Source organism: Squalius cephalus (genome assembly GCF_949319135.1).
Source record: "Squalius cephalus genome assembly, chromosome: 20".
NCBI lineage: Eukaryota > Metazoa > Chordata > Actinopteri > Cypriniformes > Leuciscidae > Squalius > Squalius cephalus.
This window is the reverse complement of record NC_137141.1, coordinates 20,312,728-20,336,439: the sequence shown is the minus strand read 5'-3', so window position 1 is coordinate 20,336,439 and position 23,712 is coordinate 20,312,728. Positions and strand designations below refer to the sequence as shown.

The 23,712-nt window shown below is 38.1% G+C and overlaps 1 protein-coding gene across 4 annotated transcripts in view; it reads left to right on the top strand.

Moving 5' to 3' along the window:
- wdpcp (WD repeat containing planar cell polarity effector) overlaps window positions 1-23,712 on the top strand; it is a 97,766-nt gene extending 74,054 nt beyond the window's left edge. For 2 of the 4 annotated variants that reach the window (XM_079852761.1, XM_079852763.1), the window contains exons 10-18: window positions 1,710-2,355; window positions 9,602-9,790; window positions 10,470-10,593; window positions 10,752-10,815; window positions 16,081-16,183; window positions 19,123-19,225; window positions 22,315-22,406; window positions 23,139-23,167; window positions 23,384-23,573. In XM_079852761.1, coding sequence (XP_079708887.1) covers window positions 1,710-2,355; window positions 9,602-9,790; window positions 10,470-10,593; window positions 10,752-10,815; window positions 16,081-16,183; window positions 19,123-19,225; window positions 22,315-22,406; window positions 23,139-23,167; window positions 23,384-23,431 — 1,398 coding nt within the window. In that variant the 3' untranslated portion in view covers window positions 23,432-23,573. Of the gene's footprint in view, window positions 1-1,709; window positions 2,356-9,601; window positions 9,791-10,469; window positions 10,594-10,751; window positions 10,816-16,080; window positions 16,184-19,122; window positions 19,226-21,154; window positions 22,407-23,138; window positions 23,168-23,383 lie in introns of all 4 variants that reach the window. The other 2 variants (XR_013819360.1, XM_079852762.1) reach the window with 2 other exon arrangements.

Below are 23,712 nucleotides of genomic sequence, written 5' to 3'. Positions count from 1 at the left end.
ACCGGATAAACAAGTGTGAGGATTGTGCAATTTCTCGGTAGTTCCTGATGGCACTTGTGGTCCGCGATTTTACACGCACAACAAAGCACAACAGTATTCAAGGGTTATAGCATTTAAATGTGTATTATTAGCCAGAAGAGTATCTGTAGCACTACCTAGCATGGTATTAGCAAAGCATTAGCCTCACAAGGTCACATATTCTGGCCAGAGCAGTGAGCTGACCACCTTAAAATGGCCCAGAAAGGTGTTCAACCTAGCCCTAGCTAGGATTTTACTAGCTTAGTGCTAGCGGGGTCAGAATTATCGTAGTATTAGCCAAAGCAGTTGGGGCGTTGGTCTTTTGCTAGCATGGTCAGTGGGGTGTTGGTTCTGAGCCCGGGCCCAGCTGTGGACAGGCCCAGAGTGGGGGCCTCTGTGGCTGGGGCAGGTGTGTCTCAGCGGGGCCTGGCTCTGTGGAGATCTGGCACTGTTCCGGATCTCCCCTCTGTGCTGTCAGCAACTCCTCTCCCGCCCTCTCACTAAACCCCTCTCACCCCCTGGGGTGCAGCGGGAGTTGGCCCAGGGGGGATTACAGCTAAAAAAAAGACAAAAAAACTCATCCCCTGCTTTCACAGAAACCATCGGCAACCCGCTTAACTCAGTCTCCTATGCTGGCGCGCACGCCACTGTTCTGTGCCAGCCCATCGCTCTCAGTCTCTCTCTCACCACACCATCTGCACCAGAAACACACATACTACAGGTAAACCCGAACTTCCTGCGTGCTGCTGTCTGATAGGACATTTTTTAAGCTGTTTGTGTGCACATTTGAGGTAAAATCTCCAAACAAATTTGCTCAACATCTGTGTTGGGCCTGTGATTTCTACTGTCTCAGGGATGGAGGAGTGCATGCTGAATATTTACTTTTGCAAATGTTTTGCAAACTTCTGGCCTCCCTGTGTTTTTTCAAGGCTGTCTGTGTCTTTCTTTTTTTTGTTGCTTTTTTAATTGTAATGGGTTGTTACTTTTCACATTTATAAGTTGGAAATATAATTTAGTCACCCATTTTCTACAATTTTGTATTCTTTAGAATCAAATGTGTAGGCAGTGCACATGCTTCGACACATTGAACTGTCTTGCTCAAAGCTTTTTTTAATATAATTGATTATTATTAAAATTTTAAGATGATTCATTCACAATTTCACTTTAATTACATATTATGCATAACTTTTTTTGGACGAAAGGCAAAGAGTTAAGGTTGCTCAAATTGAGTTAAGCTGCTCTAATTGGTGTCAAATTTGAATCTGACTCATTACCTGATTCCTTTACCTCTCTTCTCATTACTTTCTTTTCTTTTTCTCCTCATTATTTCCAATTCTTTTCAGAACTATACTACTACACACCATACATAAAATTTTAATTTAGAAAAAAATATAGATTGTAATTTAAAGTTGCAGGTACAAGTATATGTATTTACAATGAATTTCTACATACATTGGTCATAAAATCTTATCTGTCAGTTGTGACAGATGAGGGTAAAAGTATGTGAACCCTTGGTTTCAGCAGAAATTACCTTCACCAACATTTCCTGTAATTGTAGATCAGGCATGCACAACCAATTTATAAAGAAATTCAAATAGTAAATCCAAGGGTTCATATACTTTTTCCTAAACAATACTTACATAACTATTAAATGAAATACTTAACTTTTGACTTTGTTTCTCTCTGTGTAGGTTTTGAGCTCTGTCCGAACTGACGGAAACCCTATTGACTGCAGATTTAGTCTGACCCAACCCTACCATGTCCTGACTGTGGAGCTGCACCAAGAGGCCAAACACTCCACGTCTGAACTACATGAGGAGGCCCAGCCTCCGGATGTCCAAACCTGTGTGTATGAATCTGCTCATGGACGTCTCCAGCGTCTGTCCGGCACTCCTCTATCCCTCAAATCCAAACCCATAACCTGTAGTCGCGACCCGTTGGAGCACTGGGTTCTCCTGGGGCTTCAGGACTGCTCTGTGGTACTTTTCGACCCACAGACTGGCCTCTCCCAGTGGGCCACCTGCTCCATGGTGCCGGCGATGCTAGCTTGGCATCCTTCAGGAGCTCTGCTGATGGTGGGTGGAGGTCAAGGCGAGCTCCAGTGCTTTGATATGGGGCTCTCGCCTCTCCCTCTACGGTTAGTGAGTGAAGAACCAGTTCCCAGCTCTGCAAGCCCCAGCCTGCAGCTGTCTCGCCACATGAAAACCTCAGAGGGGCTAGAAGGGATCCAATGGGCCTACTGTCCGATATCCCAGGGAAACGAGGGTCTGGAGGCACATGATTTACTGCTGCTTCGATTTCATGGAGGGCCACTTGCTGTGCTGAAGCTAAGACTGGGTCAGTGGGACCTTTGTGTAATTGATTCAAATCAAAGTAGAACATTTCAAGTCTAGCACTAAAGGGTCTTGAACGTGATTATATTTATATAGCCAGGAGAGTTAAAACACAAAATGGCCTTAAATACAGTCATTTAAATACAGTATGGTTAACTTCAAAGTCACATATGTTGGAACTTATGCCAGAGAGATTTTACACTACACATTTACACAAATGTTTCAAAGGTTTGAGGTCAGTAAGATTGTTTTTTTTATTCAGAAATGATGCATTACATTGATCAAAAGTGACAGTAAAGACATTTATAATGTTACAAAAATGTTCTACTTCAGATAAATGCTGCTCTTTTATACTTTTTATTCATGTGAATCTGAAGACTGCTGAAAATTCAGCTATGCCATCACATAACATTTTAAAATATATTAAAATACAAAATGGTTATTTTGAATTCTACTAATATTTCACAATATTTCTATTTTTACTGCATTTTTGATCAAATAAATGCAGCCTTGGTGAGCATAAGAGAGTCCTTTCAAAAATATAAAAGCATCTTACTGACCCCAGACTTGTGAATGGTAGTGCATTTTAAATAAAGCTCATGAATGACATGTACAGTATAGCAACTAGTCCCTGTACAAACTGGTTAGTCAAGTCACCTTTATTTGTATAGCACTTTATACAATAGAAAGTTTCAAATCAGGAAAGTAACAAAATTATGTTACTGTTACTTTTTGAATTAGTTAGGGATGAACTGGTTAGAGATTTATATGAAATAGTGGATACCACAGTAAAAGACTGACAAGGTAAAAATCATGCATAGTCTGTGTATATTCTGAATTTGATCTAAGTCTAAAGTAAAAAGTACTGATTACTTCATTACACAGTCCTGATCTTTGATATGCAGTTTATTTTTTACTTAGTGGCAGAAATGCAAAAGTTTTCTTAAGAATTTTTTGGTAAAAACAATTCCCTGGTAAACAGAGCCCATGGCGCAGCGGTCGGTGCACATTCATCACATTAACCACAATGGTACTCAAATGGGTGACACATTTGAATCCCGATTCCCATCCTCTTCCCAGTTGCAGGAAAACAGTACATACATACAGTGCTGGTCAGAATTATTTTGCCCTCTTGGTAAATATTATCAAAGAATGGCTGTAAAAAATTCATCTGCATTGTTTATCCTTTTGATATTTTATTTTTTAAAAATGCAAAAATCTAACCTTTTATTGGGAACACATTGGGAACAATTATTTGCCCCCTTTTATTAAGTACTTTTTGCAACCTACTTTTTCCAAGATAACAGCTCTGAGTCTTCTCCTATAATCCCTGATGAGTTTGAAAAACAACTGACAAGAGATCAGAGACCGTTCCTCCATATAGAATCTCTCCAGATCCTTCAGATTCCCAGATCCATGTTGGTGCTTCTTCTCTTCAGTTCAGCCCACTCATTTTCTGTAGGGTTCAGGTCTGGGGACTGGGTTGGCCATTGCAGATGCTTGTTTTTTTTTGCTGCCAAAAAGCTCTTTTTCTTTTTTCTTTTTGTTTAATCTGTCTATAGAACATTTGAAAAGTAACTGAAACCACAGGAACTTCAAACAGGATGGGTTCTGAGGTCAGATGAAACAAAACAATTAGCTTTTTTGGCAGCAAACACTTAAGATGGGTTTGGTTCATACAGGGATAAAAAAAGTACCCCAGGTGTAAAATGAAATATTTTGCTGTATCTTTAATGCTGTGGGCCTAATTTTCTGCCAGAGGTCCTGGACATCTTGTTCAGATACATAGCATCATGGATTCGATCAAATACCAACAGATAAAAAATAAAAACCTGACAACCTCTGCTAGAAATCTTATAACGGGCCATGTTTGGATCTTCCAACAGGACAGTTATCCAAAAACAAACATCAAAATCAAAACAAAAATGGGTCACTGAGCACAAAACCAAGCATCTGCAATGGCCAACCCAGTCCCCAGACCTGAACCCTACAGAAAATGAGTGGGCTGAACTGAAGAGAAAAAGCGCCAACATGGATCTGGGAATCTGAAGGATCTGGAGAGATTCTGTATGGAGGAATGGTTTCTGATCTCTTGTCAGGTGTTCTCCAAACTCATCAGGCATTATAGGAGAAGACTCTGAGCTATTATCTTGATAAAAGGAGGTTGCAAAAATTATTTAATAAAAGGAGGCAAACAATTGTTCCCAATGTGTTTTGGAGAAAAACATTTATTTCATAATGTGATTTTCCCCCCACTTTCAATTATTTTACTTCAATGAAAGGTTAGATTTCTGCTGTTTTTTTTTTTTTGTAATAAAATATCAAAAGGATTAACAACGCAGATTTATTTTTTACTGCCATCTTTGATCATATTTGCCAAGAGGGGAAATAATTCTGACCAGCACTGTAGATATCTAGTTTTCAAATAAAACTCAGAATATCTTTCAAAGATTTGATGCCAAATCCAGTGATTAGTTCTTCCAAAAGTGATCATAGTAGCAACCTGGTATCTTGTTTAGGACATAAAACCAGCCAATCACATAAGAGCTTGCTCGATCACGAGAGTGTGTGCTGTTATTGTTTGGAATATACATGGGAGTATGGGTGTACCATCTGAGATTGTGTTCATTGTAGAATTGTAGAAGACATTTGAGGGAATGGCAGAGGCAGGGGCCAAGTCTTCTGAGGTCACTCAATACCCACCCTTGGGCTGCCACCTCCAGGTGCATTCTGGGATGCATTTCTCCGATAAATCATTTACAGTGGCTTATGGTCCCTCCAGGCACCAGATAAAGTTTGCCAATCAAAACCTGCCCATGCCTAGAGTTTAATTTTGACTTTGGAAGTGAATGTGACTCCCAGCGACTCTGTCAAAGTTTTAAATGGAGAGCGTCAGCAAGAGAAAGAGTTTTCTATGAGAGAGAGGTAGAAAGCAAGGGAGGGTGGAAGGGAGAGAGAGCGGCAGCAGTTCCCTCTCCTCTGATCGTGTGCCAAGGTTTTGATGAAGAAAGCAAACGCACATCCTTTCCGGCTGATAATTTGGAGCAGCTAGTGAGCAGAGCTTGTTTGCCTGTTTGTCTATTTATTTGTTTGTAAACGTGTTTGTTGGGCTTGTCTTGCTCACGTGCCCATATTTATTGACTTATATCTCCAAAACTGCTACATGATGAAGTGAGTGAATCGGACGCACAGAAGATGAAAGAGTTGGCAGACCTCCAGTCTTCCCAAGGAAGCAGCTCTTTCTTTTTCTTTCACTCACCCTCCCTTCTTTTTTTCCTCTCCTCCCTGAGTTATCTCATCTGGGCACGCGCTCGGCACAGGAGAGCTGCTGTACGGAGTGGATACGGGGGGCAGCTGGCCGGCACACTCTGAGAAAGTGAAAAAAGAGTGAGTGAGGGAGAAACAAGATTAATTTAAAGGAGAGGAATTTGCACAGCATTGCAGTTTGGAGGCCTTTGGTTGCATCACATAGGACACCCCGTTTGTTTTGGTTGGGCCAGATTATGCAGATTGTTAACACTTTCAATTAAATAAATTAGTGGGGTCTTTTTTAACCACTTAACCACAATTAGAAGACCAAGAAAAACAGTTTCCATTGAAGTCGAAATTATTTTTTGTTTTCTATCACAATCGGCAATGAATTAAGACGTCTCATAACTGAGAGTCACCTAACTGTTATTTCAAGCTTTTTTACTGGACAGAACAGTTACATTTAAAAAAAAAAAAAAAAAAATCTCCACTAGATTAATTTCCACATTTAAAATTTGTTTCCCACTCACTTCCATTTTTGAATGAAAGTCAGGAAAAACAAGCAAACTATTTTTTTTTAAGTATATTTTTTTATTTTATAACTAAAAACAAACTGTAAACATGCTTGCTCCTCCTCAGTGTGATGTTTGTCAGCTTGTTCACAGGCCTAGGGAGAAAATGAATCCTTTTCTTTTTTAATTTGGTGTATATGTGTGCTATAAACAGCATCATTGTGTTATTGCGACTCTCTGCAGCTCTTCTGTGTCTGTGCTGACGTCTGTCATTTCTCTCTACACTGTTATTAGTCACATTAGTTGCTCTTCAGGGGCTTGTGGGAGGCGGCCTGTTAATTTCCCACATGCAGTTTTAATTGGACCCTCCCCGACCTCTTTTCTAAATTCACTTACAAAAAAATGGTGGCGTCATTTCATTTGCCGCAAAATGGCGCCTCCTTCTGCTCTCAGCGTCCACGGGAGGTGATTTCTGTCTGAGCGGGGAGTTAGAAACAAAAAGAGATAAAAAAAGAGAGTGCTCTCTGCTTTTCTTTGCTGTTATATGTGTGTGTTCCTGTAAGACTTCAGGAATCATTAATACAGATGCTGTTGGTGGGTTGTTTTATTCATAGGCAACATATCTCTGTGTTTGTATGATGTTTGTTAATGTTTTATGTTCATGTGGTTTTTTGTGGCTGTACTGATGGTCTCCTGTTGAGAAGCGAGCAAGGTTAAGCGTAGCTGTGATTGAGTGTGCCGTTCAGAAGCAGATCCAGTATGGTTGGATTAAGCTCTATTACATTATTAAAGGCGCCTTTACAGGTGTCAACTGCCTCAGGTGATTACTGCTCATTGTGATCACAGACGCTAACGTTCACAGAAAGTTAGCAAAAGAAACAGACAGGTGAAAGAAAGGAATAGAAAGATGTGTCTGAGAGAGAGAAGAGACAGGAATGAAAGGAAGAGAGTGGAGCAGATGAGTGTGTGAAATGAAATGTATGAGAAAGTTTGAGTAGTTAGGCCTATATATACGAAATGCTCTCGATGCACTGTGAAATCTGAACCTACTGTAAAATCAGCACAAACCTAAAGATATTAAAGATACTAGCTGATAATGTAACAACAGTAACAAAAAAGTACAATGTAGTGCCCAAAAATAATTTTACTAGCTTACCACAAATATTATAAATAGCCATTTTTTAGGAAAATATATATTTTTTTAAATCGTAATTTTCTTAATGAAAAAGTTATCTATAGTTCAATGTACTTTTTTTTGCAAAATATCACTGATTTGACTAGGTAACATTATTTTAGTGACATTTTAATCAGCACAATTTTACAACGTTCAACACAACACAGTAGTCAACACGTTGCATAAATATATGGGTGATAAGACAGCACTATTTTATAGTGCAGTTCAACTAAACCAAAACACATCCTTATTGTTACCTTGTTTTTTTTATTTTACTATAATTCTTAGAATTACTTTGTAGTTCTAAATACCATGGCATATGCATATGATATTTAATACCATGATAAACAGTACCGTTCAAAAGTTTGAAGTCAGTAAATCAGCATATTAGAATTATTTCTGAAGGATCATGTGACACTGAAGACTGGAGTAATGATGCTGAAAAGTCAGCTTTGTCATTTCAGGATTTTCATTTTCATTTTTTTTTTTTTTTGCAATAATATTATATAATATTATAGCTGTGATCAAATAAACACAGCTTTGGTGAGCAAAAGAGACTAGTTTCAAAAACATGACATAAAATCTTACAGACATCATAATCATGTTGTAAAATTAGTGTTTATTTGCCTTCTCACTATATAACTGTATTGATATCAGCCGTTAAAAAATCCATATCAGTTGACCAATAATTTATGCATTCAGATCAGTTTGAAGAAAACTCATCTGTTTGACCCTTTTGTGATTAAAATGGTGTTTGATTGTCTTGCCAGTAAATGCACGTTTGAAAAGCTTTGTAAACAGTAGAATGTACATCCATTAGCTTAATGTCCGTTCAGCTGCTCTCACTATCCCTCTCTGATTGATTCTGTGCTGTACGTGGCTTTTTTTTTTAAAGCATCCGTTGTTCCTTCTAAACAAGGGCATTTTATTAATATTGATTTTAATTGATATCTCAAAATGATGCCATTGTGTGCTTTCCCTGGCACACTGGTGTGAACTGCTGTGCACTTTCATGAATGTACACAGGAGTGCAATGGCTCAAGATTTTCCACTTTATAATACATTACATTGTTTCTCGCTGAACTCTATCATATGCCTTCAGAATACTTGGAATATATGGTACATGTTGCATGGAATTATTATTTATTTTATTATATAAGAGGATATTTGCATCCTCTTTAAAAAAATAAATTAAAAAAACCTTGATGAAAGTCACCTTTCTCTGCCATTAAATGAACAAGCGTGAGCATTTGTCATTTCTTTTTTGTGTTCCAAAAAAGAAGGAAATAATGCTTTACAACAACATCAAAGTGATTAAATATTTTTTTTTGTGAACCAGAGCTGTCCCAGAGATGAAGCAATCGTTTGCCTATGATTGTGATGTATGACAGTGTTATTATGGGTTTCAAACCAACTGCTCAGAGGTTGAAAGCAATTGTGAATTTTACAGATTTTTTAATAATTCTACTGGGTACCATAGACTGCAACTAACCAATTAATGAGATTTCCATTTCATTTTAATTGAGTAATCTTGCTTTTTTGTAGACTCTTAAGGTAAGGTAAGAGCTGACTTTTTTTTCTTTTCTTTTTTTTTTCTCATTCATATACCAGCAGCTGCCCATTATCTGCCAGGTTAGATTTAGATTTAGTTTTTAATTGGCTGATGTTGTTGGTTAATGTTGCCGTTTTGTCTTTCTTCTGTTGTTCTACACTTAATTTAATTGATATTGCCACGTGATGTTGTTACTTGTTAGAGTGGATGGCATCACCTGAACTTGCCACACCTTGACTCTTATAATTCTCTAAACTAACTGACAGCAGTAACCACACCAACGAGTACGTTTAACCTAAATCGACTGCATTTGCTGTGTTTGTCAGTTCAGTGCTCTCTCTCACACACACACACCTCTCAACTATGCTACAGGGAAAGAGCACAGACTGAAGATCGATCCAAATGTCAATGGCAATCTTACAGAGTGTCGCCTCTAAAGATCTCCAACCTCATACGATCCAGAGCTTGCACAATCTCTCTCTTTCTCTGTTACTCGTAATTGTTAAATTATTTTTGCCTTTTTTGTGATTTTTATTTATAGTATATTAAAAAAGGGTACAGGAAATTATGTAGACAAGAGTGAGGGAAAGTGATTGGGAAACATGGCTTAATCCGCCAGAGCATGACAGTTGCCATTGCAGTGCCATTGAAAGTGATTTTGGAGAAAGTTTGCTTTTGTCATCATGTATTTGATATATGTCATGTCATAACCATGCAGCCACTTAATAAAAAAAAAAAAAAACAGTATTTGTTCTATGTGCAGGTGTGTTTAATGGTGCTCAGCTAGGCCCAGGAGATCTGGTACAGCACCGTTTGCGCTGTGAGGAGGTGGATGCAGCACTGGGTATTCTGGGTAATATGGACTGGGCCATGATGGGAGCAGAGTGTTACAGGTCACTCATCTCCATCACAGATCACCTGCTGAGAAAACCACTGGACCAGCAGACTGAAGGTAAAGACTCCAGACCCTACAGGCTTTGATTTCTGTACAGAGACTAAACCAAGTGCACAATAAACAGCTTAGAATCAAAAGGGTCTTTACGCTTTAAAATAACACTATTTAAATCACGTTATGTTCTCTGGTGCTGAGAGTGAAATACAAGCAGGACAATGGAGCACAAAATCATGTTTTGATGGATTCAAAATGTAAAAGTATTTGGACCACTTGTAAAATTTCAACAATTTATCAAATCAAATGTTATTGTTTTAAATTAATCATTGTTTGTTCAGAATTTTGAACACACTTTTCTAGTAAAACATTTCACAAATTTAAAAAATATATATATTATTAAATTATTATTATTATTATTATAAAAAAAATGAAACTACACACACATACATACAGTATTTTAAAATTTAAGTATTTTAAGTATTAAAATTAAAAAAATTATTAAAAAGTTTAAAACACTGGTTGTCAAAAGTTAGTGGTTCTTCATCAACATTCATAGCTAATGTGATGAACTAAATGAATCCACTGTAAGTCACTTTGTCACCACCTGGTTAAAAGTAACTGAAAAAATGTCTCATCATTTGTTTGCAGATTCCACCTTTTTGATATTTTGTGTATAATTTGATGAAAACTGTTTGAGGCCATTGAATATACTATTTGATCCTAAAGTGTGTGATTGCAGGTCAGTTGGAAGCGGCTCTGGGGCTGTTTTACACTCCCTGCAGACCCCTCTCAAACACTATCATACTGGAGTACAGAGACCCCATCAGCAGATACGCCAGACGATTCTTCCATCACCTGCTCAGGTACACACATAACACACACTCTACATACTGATGGTGTGTGTTCCAGATTAGAATGGTTTAATGTATTCTCTTCAATTAAAATAAGCATTAAATAAAAATCACCATTCAGTCAGGTGTTCAGAAATGGCGATTCAATACTTCTGACTTTACTCTTCCAGACACCAGCGGTTTGAAAACGCCTTCTTGCTGGCTGTAGATATCGGAGCTAGAGATCTGTTCATGGTGAGCACACACTTTCAGACATGCACATACTGCCACAACTTTCCCGAAATGTACTTGGACACTTCCAGGGATTCCCAAAACTTTTTTATCAGCCAAAAAAAAATTTCACAGTTCTCTGATGTTAGTTAATGGTCACATGACATGCAGGTAAACAACTGATTTATTCATTTTAATTTTATGTTTTAATGATTTTTTTAATTATTAGATTTTCATGAACTCACAAACACAAAAAATTAAGACAAAGTATTTGGACACTTTCTAATTTTTAGATGTTTGTGGATCATGGTCATACACCTGTTATAAGACTGTGTGAACTTGATGAGACCTACTTCAATAAAATTACCTTGGTTAAAAATAAACATTTTATATTTTGTATCTCATGAAATTCATACATTATAATTGTGACTTAAGTGTCCAAGTGTGAATTTTTAATGGAACAAATTATACACTACATTCAAAAGATCCAGTGAAGAAATTAATACTTTTATTTAGCTAGAACTCTAGAACATTATAATGTTACAATGTTTTTTTATTCAACAATGTATCCTGAAAAAAATGCATTACTGTTTTCACAAATTTTTTGAGCAGCACAACTGTTTTCAATATTAATAATAATTTATTAATATTCAATTATTCTTGAGCCCCAATTCATCATCATTATAATAATTTCTGAAGGATCATGTGACACTGACGACTGGAGTAATGATGCTGAAAATTCAGCTTCGCCATCACAGGAATAAATTACATTCTAAATATATTCAGAAAGAAAACAGTTATTTTAAATGGCAATAATATTTCAAAATATAACTGTTTTTATTGTATTTTTGATCAAGTGAATGCATAAAACATACAAAAAAAATCCTAATGACCCCAAACCTTTGAACATTTAGTACATATTTAAATGTTCAAAACTGACAGGTAATATGCAGGTAGAAAGCTAATATTAAGCTAATAAATACTTTTCAAGAAAACATTTCAATCTGTGATGATTATTAATAAAAAAGATGAATTCCTTTATTCTTGTGACCGAGGTATAAGTGATACATCTGTTTTAAAATGAACTTCAAAATGTGTTGCCATTGTCATGATAACAGTGTAGTTATAGGTGGGTTACACATGCAGAGAGCTTTGAGACTGAGAGGCTCAGGGCAGGTGCAGTTTGGGATTTGAGGCCCCTGGCCATGTCATGTCCCCTCTCTCCTACCATAACAAGAATCCCAGAGACTCCAGAGAGCAACAGTTGCTAAGAGAGAGAGGGAGGGGGTGCGGAAGAAAAAGAGCGAGGGAGTCTGTCTTTCACAGCTCTCGTGGCTGGTACACTATCTTTTCTCTCCCTCTCGTTTCTCACTCCTTTAAATGGTCCTGTGTGTGTGACCCCTTTTCTAGGCCTCCTCTCTCCATGCCCGAGTGACACCTTCCCTATTAGCGTTCACACCGGCCGCTGTCTCTCTCTTTCTCTCTGTCCTTTTTTCTTGCAGTTCCTCTCTCTCCCTCCTTCTTTCACGCTGATCGCACTCGTTCCAATTCATTCCCCACTAAGTGCTGCTGCTGAGGGCCCCAATTGAAAAGGTGGAGCTCGAGCCACACAAGCCTGAAAGGGCAGAGAAGAGAAGGAGGGAGGGAGGGAGAGAGAAGGGCAAAGGAAACCTGGATCTGTTATTCTTGGGACATGCACTGGGAAAACGAAAAAGAGAAAGGATGAGAGAGACGCAAGTGGCAAATTATGAATGGCCCATGAATATCAGTCCTTCTGAATCAACAAAGAGAAGTGAGAGCGAGTGAGCTAAAGGCAGAGAAACGGAGAGAGAGTGAGAGGGAGCTAAAGGCAGTGGCGTTTCACCCCACGGTTTTGGCTCTTGACTAATTAGCCACAGAAGTTAAATTAAACCAACCGCAGGAGAGATGGAGAGAAAGAAAGAAAGAGAAAGGCAGAGAACGAGCGGGGGTCCTTGCTCCATCTGATCTGGTCCCCTCTGTGTCACAGAGGTCAGCTGAAACAAAACGGACGGAGCCCCACGTAAGAGCCCCCAGTATGAGTCGGGCTCGAGTCTCTATTGTCTCCGAACCAACAATGGAGCACCGAAAGAATTTCTCTTTCTTTTCTTTTGTAAGAAGCCTTTTGTGAAGTGAAGCACTTTGGTGTCGGAAGAAATTGGAGGGGTCGGAGTCACCCAAAGGGGTAGAGAGGAAGGGAGAGGGAGGGCAGGGTTGCCCCTCCACTCATTCACTGGAGTGTTTTGCATAATTGTTACATTCTATACTTGTAATTATCCTGTGATGTGAACCTGATAGTGTCTGCGCTAATTCATTTAGCTGTATTTCGCTGACTTTACTCATTCCTCGCTCTTTTTTTTTTGATCTGCCGATTAATTAATTAGATCATAATTGTGATCGTATGCTTGCTTTGTTGGTTAATGGGGCGTATGCATGTGCGCGTGTTTGCTGGATCGGAGGGGGTCGTGTTCATATCAACGATTAGACATGACGTGCGGCACTGAGCTGATATTGGCTGGTTTCTGTGTCGAGATGGATAATGAACTCTCTCACGTATCTGATAAACACCTTCCTCAAACACTCACGTGGATTACAGGTGTGATCCTCCAGAATTGTCTTCGCACTTGTGTGTGTGTGAGCGTAAATGCGCAATTGTGCATGTAACGGTTCTTTCTCCCTCTCATGCTCTGCTCCACTGGTCCATGTTAATTTTAAACTCTTTTCTGACGTCGAGTGAATATCAAGCTTCATCGCTGGACCAGCTGTTTATCCTGTCTCCATATGCCTCTCCAGTCAAAAATAACACTAAAAGGCCGTTTATCCGTGTTTGAGCTCTTAAAGCTCTTAAATAAATAAGATTAGACCAGATCCTGTGTCCTGTGTAAGCTGTGGTGAATAAGAGGTATAATATCTGATTTATGTACAGAATTATTGTCATCCCTCTTAGAAGTCTGGATTCACTCGCTTTTTCACCGTCTGTCTCTCTGTTTCCTGGCCTTCCTTTCTTTTCCGATCAATCTCTCTTTCTGGCTCAGAAAGCATTATGTTCTGCTAATCTGAAATAAAGGTCTTCAGATGCATTGCTAATATCCACCCTTTCGTTTTCCCTGTCAATTCTCCGTCTTTACCGAAAACACGATGCCCTTAGAATGCTCTCTCTATCTCTATTTTTGCATCTGATTTTCCCATTGTATATGTGCTTATGGAAATGTGGGCATTCTTAAAATACACAGCCACTGAAAGTTCATGCCTGTAGCTGATTCAGGGCTCTCCAGACTGTGACTAAAATGTGACTAATAAATCGCAATAATAATTTAAAATCGAAGGAAAACTTCACCGTGATAGCTGAGTTACTCAAAAAGATTCATAAAACAGTCTCAAACTCGCATGTTAGTTAGCGGTTAGAATCAGATTCAGTGAATTGAGTAAGCCGTTACTGAGTTTGAGTTTGACTATATTCAAAAATAAAACAATATAAAAAACAACCACAAACATTGTTTAGCATGATGTTTAATCAATTGTAAGGGAATCGATTGTGAGGTTTAATCTAAATAAACTCAATATTAAAAAGTAATTGTCTTTTTTTTTAAAGATGAAGAATCATTGTTTGAATCGTGAGGTTATTGGCTCTTATCCCTGAGCCTGTGAAGAGCTAAACCAAGTCCCGTTTGATGTTTATAAGTCACTCTTAAAAACTCCCCAACCCCCCTCATTTGATCAGACTTGGAGAGACTGGTTGACAAAACAGGCATTAGTGCTCTGCAGGTCTGACTGTGCTGTATTCACCCTCCCTGCATCTTGCCGCAGCTCTGACTGATGTCCCTGAAGCGGAAGGATGGGTTTAGCGTTTAAACGGACAGACAGAGAGAGGATCTTATTAGTATCAGAGTCAGCACTGAGCTTCTCTCACAACTTTCACTTTAATTTACCCGTGAATGGGCCCCTCCAAGATGGTCAAATATAGTCTGTCAATTACATTATTATAAGTTCTTCCAGCGTGTCCAAACATCTGAGGATCTTCTCTGCAGATACATAAGGATATTCTGTTGACTGAGAATGTTTTACACCACGTTTTTTGAACTATACTGAAGATACACATACTATATCAGATTCATTTTAGATAGCTCTAGCTCTTAAATTTAATTGGATGGTTAGAATAAGTTAAATGAATGGTATACACATATGACCAAACATTCAAGTTTACATGTTTGCAAGTTTTTATTTTATTTTATTTTACTTATTAATTGTATTTTATATTTTATTTTATTTAGAGTTTAATTAGAGTTATTATTCTCCTGGAACTGATAGATGAACTATTGCTTGGCAAAGGAATTGTTTATTGTGGTTGTTATTTTTAATTAATACTAACTAAAAATGAATAATAAAATATTACTAAATATAAACTAAATATTGTTTTTATTTTTGCCATTGCCCCGTTTTGTGAAAGCCGCATATAGGCATTTCTATAGTGAATTTACCACTCTTGTTGGTAGGCCTCTCTTTCTTTAGTTTATTACTTGTTTGGCATATTTTATGCTAGTTTTTAAAGGCTTTTAGTTGAATTCACCAAAGATTTCTGTGGTCAGTGAAGCACACCGAGTGTCATTGTTCACCCAGACTTTCTCTGAGCAGTCAGATGTGCTTTATCTTTGTTTAGTGTCAATCCAGCATCCATTTTGGTGGGACTAATGGTGTGACATTTAAAAACATGTTTGTGGGTTAATGGAGGTCTCCTGACTGCATGAGGCTCTATAATAGATATGTTATAGTCTATTCTCTGGGATGAGAGGGCTCATATTTAAGAGAGAGAAAGAGCAAGAGCGAGTGTATGAATGTGTGTGCGTCACACACCCACCTGCGCGTAATGACAATAGTTTAAACTCTATTCTGACATGAAGAGCATCGCTCCTGCTTTTTAAAAGATGACACATGCCTTTTCCCACATCTTTGTGCTTTTTGAAACCAGTATGATTGCGTCCGGTCAGAGTTCAGGGAGAAAGAGAAAAGGAGGGAGGACAACATAAAGGCGACTGAACAAATGAGCAAGACTGATTTTTGAAAGTTTGATACTTTTATCTGTTTTTCCCCCCCTCTGAAACTTCAAACAGGTTATTTAATCTATTCTCTCTCTCTTTTGCTCCCGCAGCCTCTATTCGCTGCTTCTCTCTCTTCGAGTAGAGCGCAAAAATGAAAAACGGAAAAAACTGAAGTATTGTCATGTGAGCTGAGATTAATTTTAGATTGCTCTGCTGTTCTGCTTTACCTTCAAAGGACCTCCATTACGTGGCAGCAGATAAGGGTGAGGTGGTGTTAGCCGCTGTAGCCAAGAAGAAGGCTAATGAAATAGACGCAGAGGCACAAACATCGGCACCAGGTGAGAGAATTATTCACATAATGTTAGTTACAATAAAAATGATTCCAAATCTCCTAGTGGTGTATTAATAATGTTTTGTAAGAGCAAACGATCACTCAAAAACACTAATTATCTGCATGTTTTCATTTACTCGTTTAGAAAAAGAAAAAGAAATGCAGAAAGGTACAATTATTTAAAGCTGATCTGTTTTCAAACAGGTTTCCTGACCACTCCCATTGTTTGAACACACATTTTATGCTGGGATAGGTGAAATTATTTTGAGACAGAAAAATGATTTCTTTTAACTTAAAAATTCACAATTTGCAGCTGTTGCAGGTGGCATGTTGTGCTCCAGCTCTGAGTTCAAAACATGTACACTGTTCATTTCATTCAGTCTTTCATGATATGACGTAAGACGCATGTGACCCTGGCCGTGGCACCACTGGGAAATTAAAAAAGTCATTAGGTTTCGTAATGTTTAATCGCTTATGTAATTATATTTTTCTTATTTAAGGTTTTTTTTAACACTGTGCGCAGATATAGAGGAGAGTTTGATTTGTTCACGTTGCTGATTGGCTGAATAGGACGGGTTTAAAGTGCATTGACCTCAGCTCTAATATTCTGTTTTCTACTGACCTGACGAGGACGTCCTACGTGCTGCTCTTCAGCGATGTTCAACGAATATTTCATAGGCCAACAGGATGGGCAGACATTAAAATGAGAAAGGGCATAGAAAGAAAGGAAAAGCAAGTGGGAGATGAGGGACGGACAGAAGTTGTTCAGCTAACAGGTGTACAGAAGAGACAAGGGAGGTGTTTAGCGTCTAATAAGGGGGTGAAAACTTGAGGGTGTGTGTGTGTTTCCCACCCTGTCTGCCCATAAGCCTCTTAATTATGTCCTTGATGATTTCCCTGCTCTCTCACCCCGAGCAGACCTTAGCCTTGGAAGGAAGTGCTTAAGAGCGTGAATGTGAAATGAACAGATGGGCAAAATAGTCTGTTTGAGGGCATTTTACCGCTGTTAATAGTTAAAATGTTGCAATTAGAAGTCATTGCTTGAGTTTTTTTATATAGTGCAAGATACCCTCTCTCTCTCTCTCTCTCTCTCTCTCTCTCTCTCTCTCTCTCTTTCTTTTCAGTCAACTCTGTGTAGATTTTCAGGTCAATAGCTTCTTTCAGGTGCTGATATTGCCTGTGTGTGTTTGTATGTAGGGATTATTGAGGAATAGAGGAATATTTACAGGAAATTCTGTAGGGCAGCGTGGAGGATCATAAATAGGGAATGAGAGCGATATGATTCTGCTTTGTGCATTAAACAGACAAGGTGTCTTGTTTATATTTGGCCAGCCTGAAGCAAACGTCTCACACTGTCAGCCAACCATGACTCTAAAGGACATACACACACACTAGAAATTCAAAAGTTACTTAGTATTCACACATTATATGGTCGTTCTCATAAATAAAACAAAGTGTCAAACAGCTTTAAGGGTATTGTTCTGTTGTAGCTGCTTCTGGATGATTATTAACAATTTAGCTGTGCTGCCTAGAGTCTCTTAAACCAATATAATAAAGTCTGTTAAACCAATATAATAGATAGGACTGTGCCAATCTATTAAAATATGTAATCAAATAAATTACATGATGCACTTATTAATTAATCAAATATCCCCAAATTAGTGCTGGGCAGTATGATCTGAAAATCTGTATTTTACCGTCTGGAGTACATAGATTATAAAAACATTGTATGGTCAAATACTTATTTAATAAAAATAAAAATAAAAAATGGTGGAAATCAAATCAATTTATAAAACTAACAATTTAGTTTATCTTAAAAGGTAATGATTCTTTTTATTTTTTGGCAAGTTTACTGTTTAAATTAAAACATGTATGAAAACTTGTGTAATATATTGTAAATATTCCTCTACTCTGCAATAATAATATATTTGTTATAATTTCTTCAAATTAAACCAAACTTTTATTTTGACGTGTTGTCGTGAAGACCAGTTTCTGTGTATATGACATGACGATCGTTTCATCAAATAAAATGGTGAAATGCTTGTAAAGTTAAAGGTAGGCTTGGCAATGTTTTTCTTAAACACTTTTTTGTTTTACAGAACAGATTTTGTTATCTCTTCACATCCTAATAGCGATCAATAATAGAAGTGGTCTAAATATTAAAACATTTACAAAATGGACATTTATAAAATAGACATATTTTGTTATAAATGCCTTTTCTATCACTTTGATTAATTTAATTATGAAAATCTCAACCCCCAAACTTTTTTCTTTGTTCAAATGTTTTACTGAGTGGAAAGTAAAAGACATAATGAAGACAGTCCACTTTTTTTTACTATTACAACAAAGAAAACAACAGAAGAAAGGGGGGAAAAGAAAGAAAAAAGAATTTGGAGGGAGGAATGGTGATAATTCAAAGGAAAATTGTTTGCACTCAATGAATGCATTAAAATAACAGCCCTAATAATGTATTTTTCCTTGCATTTTTTTATATTCTTGAACTCCCTGCCTAGACTCCCTGCAGTTTCTGTCTGTCTGTCTGTCTTTCCATCCTTCCACCGTTGCTTTGTTGTCACAGAAGAGGATCAGTGTCCACTATCTCATTGAGGAGTGTGTTGATTTGCTGAGAGAGCCAATTGTAAAGGAGGACTCTGAGAAGAGCGTATGAGAGGGATCATCTTCTAGCTCATGAGACGCAGACGCACACACTGCTGTGCTGTAGGGTGTTCCCTGAGATCAAGTCTCACTTAGTGTCTCTTGTAATATGTAACCTTCACTGTCTCTGTCTGGGAGAGTCATGTACTAGACGCCCATGTTTTACACTATATGTCATGTTCTGTCTCTCTCTCTCTCTCTCTATTTCATAGAAGAGCTTCTACATTTCAAAGATTCTTCATGTTAAACTGTTTTCCTCGGGGCATGGTGGGATTTTGTGTATGATTTCAGATGAGTGTCAGTCAGCAAACGGAAGGCAGAGTGGAGTCAAGCTCCCACCAACCAGCAGTGACAGACATGTTCACGACCCCAAACGCTGGAGCACTGCATCAAGGTGTGTGTGTGTGTGAGTGTTTTAAATGAGTAAGTCTAGATTAAATTGTTAGCTGATGCATTAGTAATTGCATTTCTTGAAATGCCATAAACTGGTGTTGTTAGCAGTGTCATTTGAGTGCATTTCTTAAAGGGATAATTCACCCAAAAGTGAAAATAATATTACTTACTTGCCCTTGTGTCATTCCTATCTGTATGCTGTTATTTTTTACTGTGGAACACAGAATCCAGCAAATAATCTTCATAAAAGTAGTCATGTGATAGCAAGAGTTGTGAAGCCATACGCTTTATGAAATTTACTGAAAATTACACTATTTACTGAAAATTACACTATTTACTGAAAATTACACTATTTCATAATAATACTGAAAACCACCCTGACCAGAGCATTGACTCAGTGAGCTGAACCTGAGAACCGACTGAGAATAAATCATTCAGTTCGATTTGTGTTTTCGATCAACCAGTTCATTAAAAAGAACTTATTCTAACAAAGAAAAGAAAAAAGATCAGTATGTCAAGTTTAATCATTCAGTGACTATGGCGTAAATTTCAGTCTATTCCTCGCTTAATGCTATCATATGGCTTCACAAGAGTTTGAATATAGTGAATATAGTTTTATGAACTTTTTTATTGGGGCTTTTTGTCTCTTGTAGCTAATAGAAGTAGTAATTACGAACGGTCATTAAATGTAAAATAATTATGTGTGAAGATTCTTCAAATATCTTTTTATGTTCAAAGGGAAAATACAACAGCATATAGCTTTGGAAAAACACGAGGGGAGTAAATAATGACAGTATTTGTATTTTGTGAACTATCCCTTTAAACTCAAGTCAAACATATCACAACAGGGGCGTGCGGTCCATGTAAGCTGTGAATGCTCTGCATACTAGAGATGCGCGGATGGGCTATTATTTCATCCGCAACCGCATCACAAAACTCATCATCCGTCCGCCATCCATCCGCACTAACGTTTTTGACCAATTTTCAAAACCGCACCCGCCCGCCATCCGCTGATTGGTGTATACTTATATTTTTCATTTGATTGGTTCAACCGCCCGCCCAAATTTAATAAAAATATTATTTTTCGTCACGTCATCCGCCCGATCCGCGTAGTCTGCGGCTGTAACCGCCAACCGCGCATCTCTACTGCATACCCAAGCCATATGTGGACTCGTTAATTAATATAAACATTATAAATTACTATAAATTCATTTGTTTGAGGTGTACCATAAAGCTTACATGATAAAATGTTGGTAATATGTATGTAACTGTCTGCCATTTGTTTATTTGCCAAACAATGGTAATTTTCTTCTAATCTGCTAGTTTCGTGTGTTTCGGGTAAGCGTATCCACAACAGCTTTGGCGCCTACGCTCTGTTGTTATGTATCGTCATCGATGTCCTGCGTTCTCATTGGTTTTCTGGCAAATGGGGGATTTCATGCGCAGGGAAAGCTGTCCCAAGTGGAAAAATGAAGACTAAATCAAAAGAATAACTGAAACTATTTTTATAGTCTTTTTTTTTCTGCAAAGGTTAATAAATTTTTTCAAAAACTTAGTGTTAAAGACAGACATACTGTTAGTAGACCTACTGTATCTATCCGAGGTTGTTAATCGCTACTATATTCTTATTATAAACCCATCCAATGTATCTGCACATTTTTTGACATAACATGCCACCCAGCATACTGAGTTAAAGAAGTCACCGCTCGCCACTGCGAGAGATATTTTAAGCAAACGGCCATTCTATCTCTTCTAGTGTGTGTACTTTACCCAAGTTTGGCCTGGAGCATCACAATAAGGGTGTAGAGTGGATGTGTGTGTGTGTTACATGAGGATTGTCCTATTGTCTTATCCTCTCTCTGCTTCCATTGCTGCTGACGGAGGGACCATTGACTCTGTGCTGACTCTCTTTCTTTCTGTCCCACTTAAGCTCCCTCGATCTCCTTTAAATCCTCCCTCTCCCGTCAGCCAGTTACGAGTGGACGGCCCAAAGAGGATGGGGTGGGATTAAAGGGTTTTTAAAACACAAAATAAGGAGTTTGGGGTAATTTGGCAGCCTGAATCCCAGTTTACAGGCCTGCACTGCTACACGGCCGGATGCAAGACATCAGAGGGAGATGCTCCCACCCAGATAAATAGCAGTCAAGAGAGAGAGGAAATCCTCTTCTCATTTTTCCCTTTTTATGTTTGTTTTTTGGAGTTTTTTAAATTCTATTTAACCAGACTAATCTGGTCTCCGATGAAGTTTTATTGTTCTTTATGCTGAGCCAATAAGGCTTAGAGACACTGATTCGAGCCTCATGCCTACGTTGTGCTGGCAAAGAAAAAAAGATCGGGAGAGTGAGCGAGAGAAGGAGTACAATGACTTGGTGGCATCACCGTCGGTTGTGCTAAATCCAGCCCTGCGCAGGGAGAGAGGCAAAGATGCGGATATCTGGAAAACATCCCGAGTCTGACACACATCTGTTAATGTATCCTTTTATTCTCACACACACACACACACACACACACTCCAGCTCTTGGACTCGTGACACTTTTTGCATCTGAGTGCATCTGTACATGTGTAGCGATGTGTATGTGTTTGTTCGCTTGTTTGTATGGTGTGGGCTGCGCCCCGTAGGCCTCTTTTTCTCCTCCTCCCTCGATTCCTTGTAAGCGGCGTGCATCACTAAAGGAAATAGAAAAACCCCAGAAATTGGACCCCATCTCCATCGCCAGTCGCCGCAGAAAAACCCAAATCGCACAGCCCACAATACGACTGATAACATTCACGCAGTCTTACACGCTTGCTGGATTTGACGGCACGGCGTACGGTGGCAGCGGTTCGTGTTTTTTGGAATACCCATGAATCCCTGGGAAAGGCCTGACTCCCACACATAGCTGCTCTGTGTTGACTTGATGCTGTGTGTGTGTGTGAAAGAGATCCAGGCCTGTCTGCTGTGAATGCTAGTACACTGAACAGGATAGTAACATTTCTCTGAATGCACAAGACTATTTCCATACAGCATTCACTGTTAGTCTGATCGTATGGAGTCAGAGAGATTTCTTTACTCATGTTTTTAGTCATATATGAAAAACTTGATTCCACAGGAATAGGGCTGCAGAAACGTCGACTTCTGAGGCTATGGACGACCTCTCTAACACCCTAACAAGTCATCGCACCTGGCCTTGGAAACACACAGGTGTGTTCTTTTGAATGCAACTCCGTTTAAGTAAATACTGCTCACAAAGTAGATACAAAAGTAACAGGGTTGAATGAGTACATTGTTCTCAGTATTTGGATGAAGGCGTACAGCTTGTTTTTCAGCTTTATTGGCACAATTTATCTAGTGACTGTGTGTTTCACACAGAGCTCTACTGCCACAGATAATTCCTTCATTAATGCCCTGAGAGTGATATCTTCCCCTCTGTTTTGCCCTCTCAAAAATAGGTTCAAGTTGACTGCCTTTTTTTCTGCTTGTATTGTACTTAGCTAATCATCCTAAAACATTAATGTTTTATTCTTTTCTGTCCACAGAATAATTAAACTTTTTTCCCCATACATATTTATTGGACAGTACAGACTCTAGGCTATTACAGACATTTACATCAGAATTTTAATACACGCATAATCCTGAATGCTAATGGCACAGTCATAATTTACCATGGAGAAACCCTCCTCCAGTTGAGAGGACGCTTGAACTCAACACTTCCGCCCACTCGTACACACAGTGCACTTACTCAAGATTACTGAGTGATTGGTGCTCGGGTTGATCACCTGATTCAGGTGTGGAGATAGACGGGTGCTGCTGTGACACTCAAGCGGATGTGTCGGCGTACAACTTTTTTAAGACTTTAATGTGATGCTCAATTCACTTGTAACATTTGTATGCGAGTATTATTTTCTTGAGTTGGAATTTTTTCTCTCTCTTTAGAAATCAACCTCGTTGACCGGAACACACAGGTATTGTTTTATATTTAGTATTATTGTATATTTCTTATTTTTGATGATGCACTGTGTTGTTAACTTTTTCTCGGAGCATCATTTACAGTCCTATAACTGATGAATGTTGACAAAATATGATCTATTTATTAATATAAATCAAAATATTTTTAATCATTTATATTACAGTTAATGCTGATAATTGTAATAATTATATTCTTATTTTGTGACTTATAGGTGCCTGAGGAGGGAAAACTGAAAGTTATTCATTTAGGTTTAGTCTAAATTTGTACAATCAATGCTATTAATAGTTTTTTTTATAGTTTTTTTAACAATATAAACATTGTTTTTTAGTAAAAAAAAAACTGTTTAACTGATTAAATGTGCTTAAACTATAAAACTACTTTCAAATAAAACATATTTTTGCAATTCTTTTGATTCTGTTTTAATTACTTTTATAGCTTGCACAGTGTTTGTTAAATCATTTCTTGTCACGCTCTATCTTGGAAAAGGGGTCATAAGATCCTGTTTATGGCCAGTACTGTACAGCCTTGTTGAGTATATAT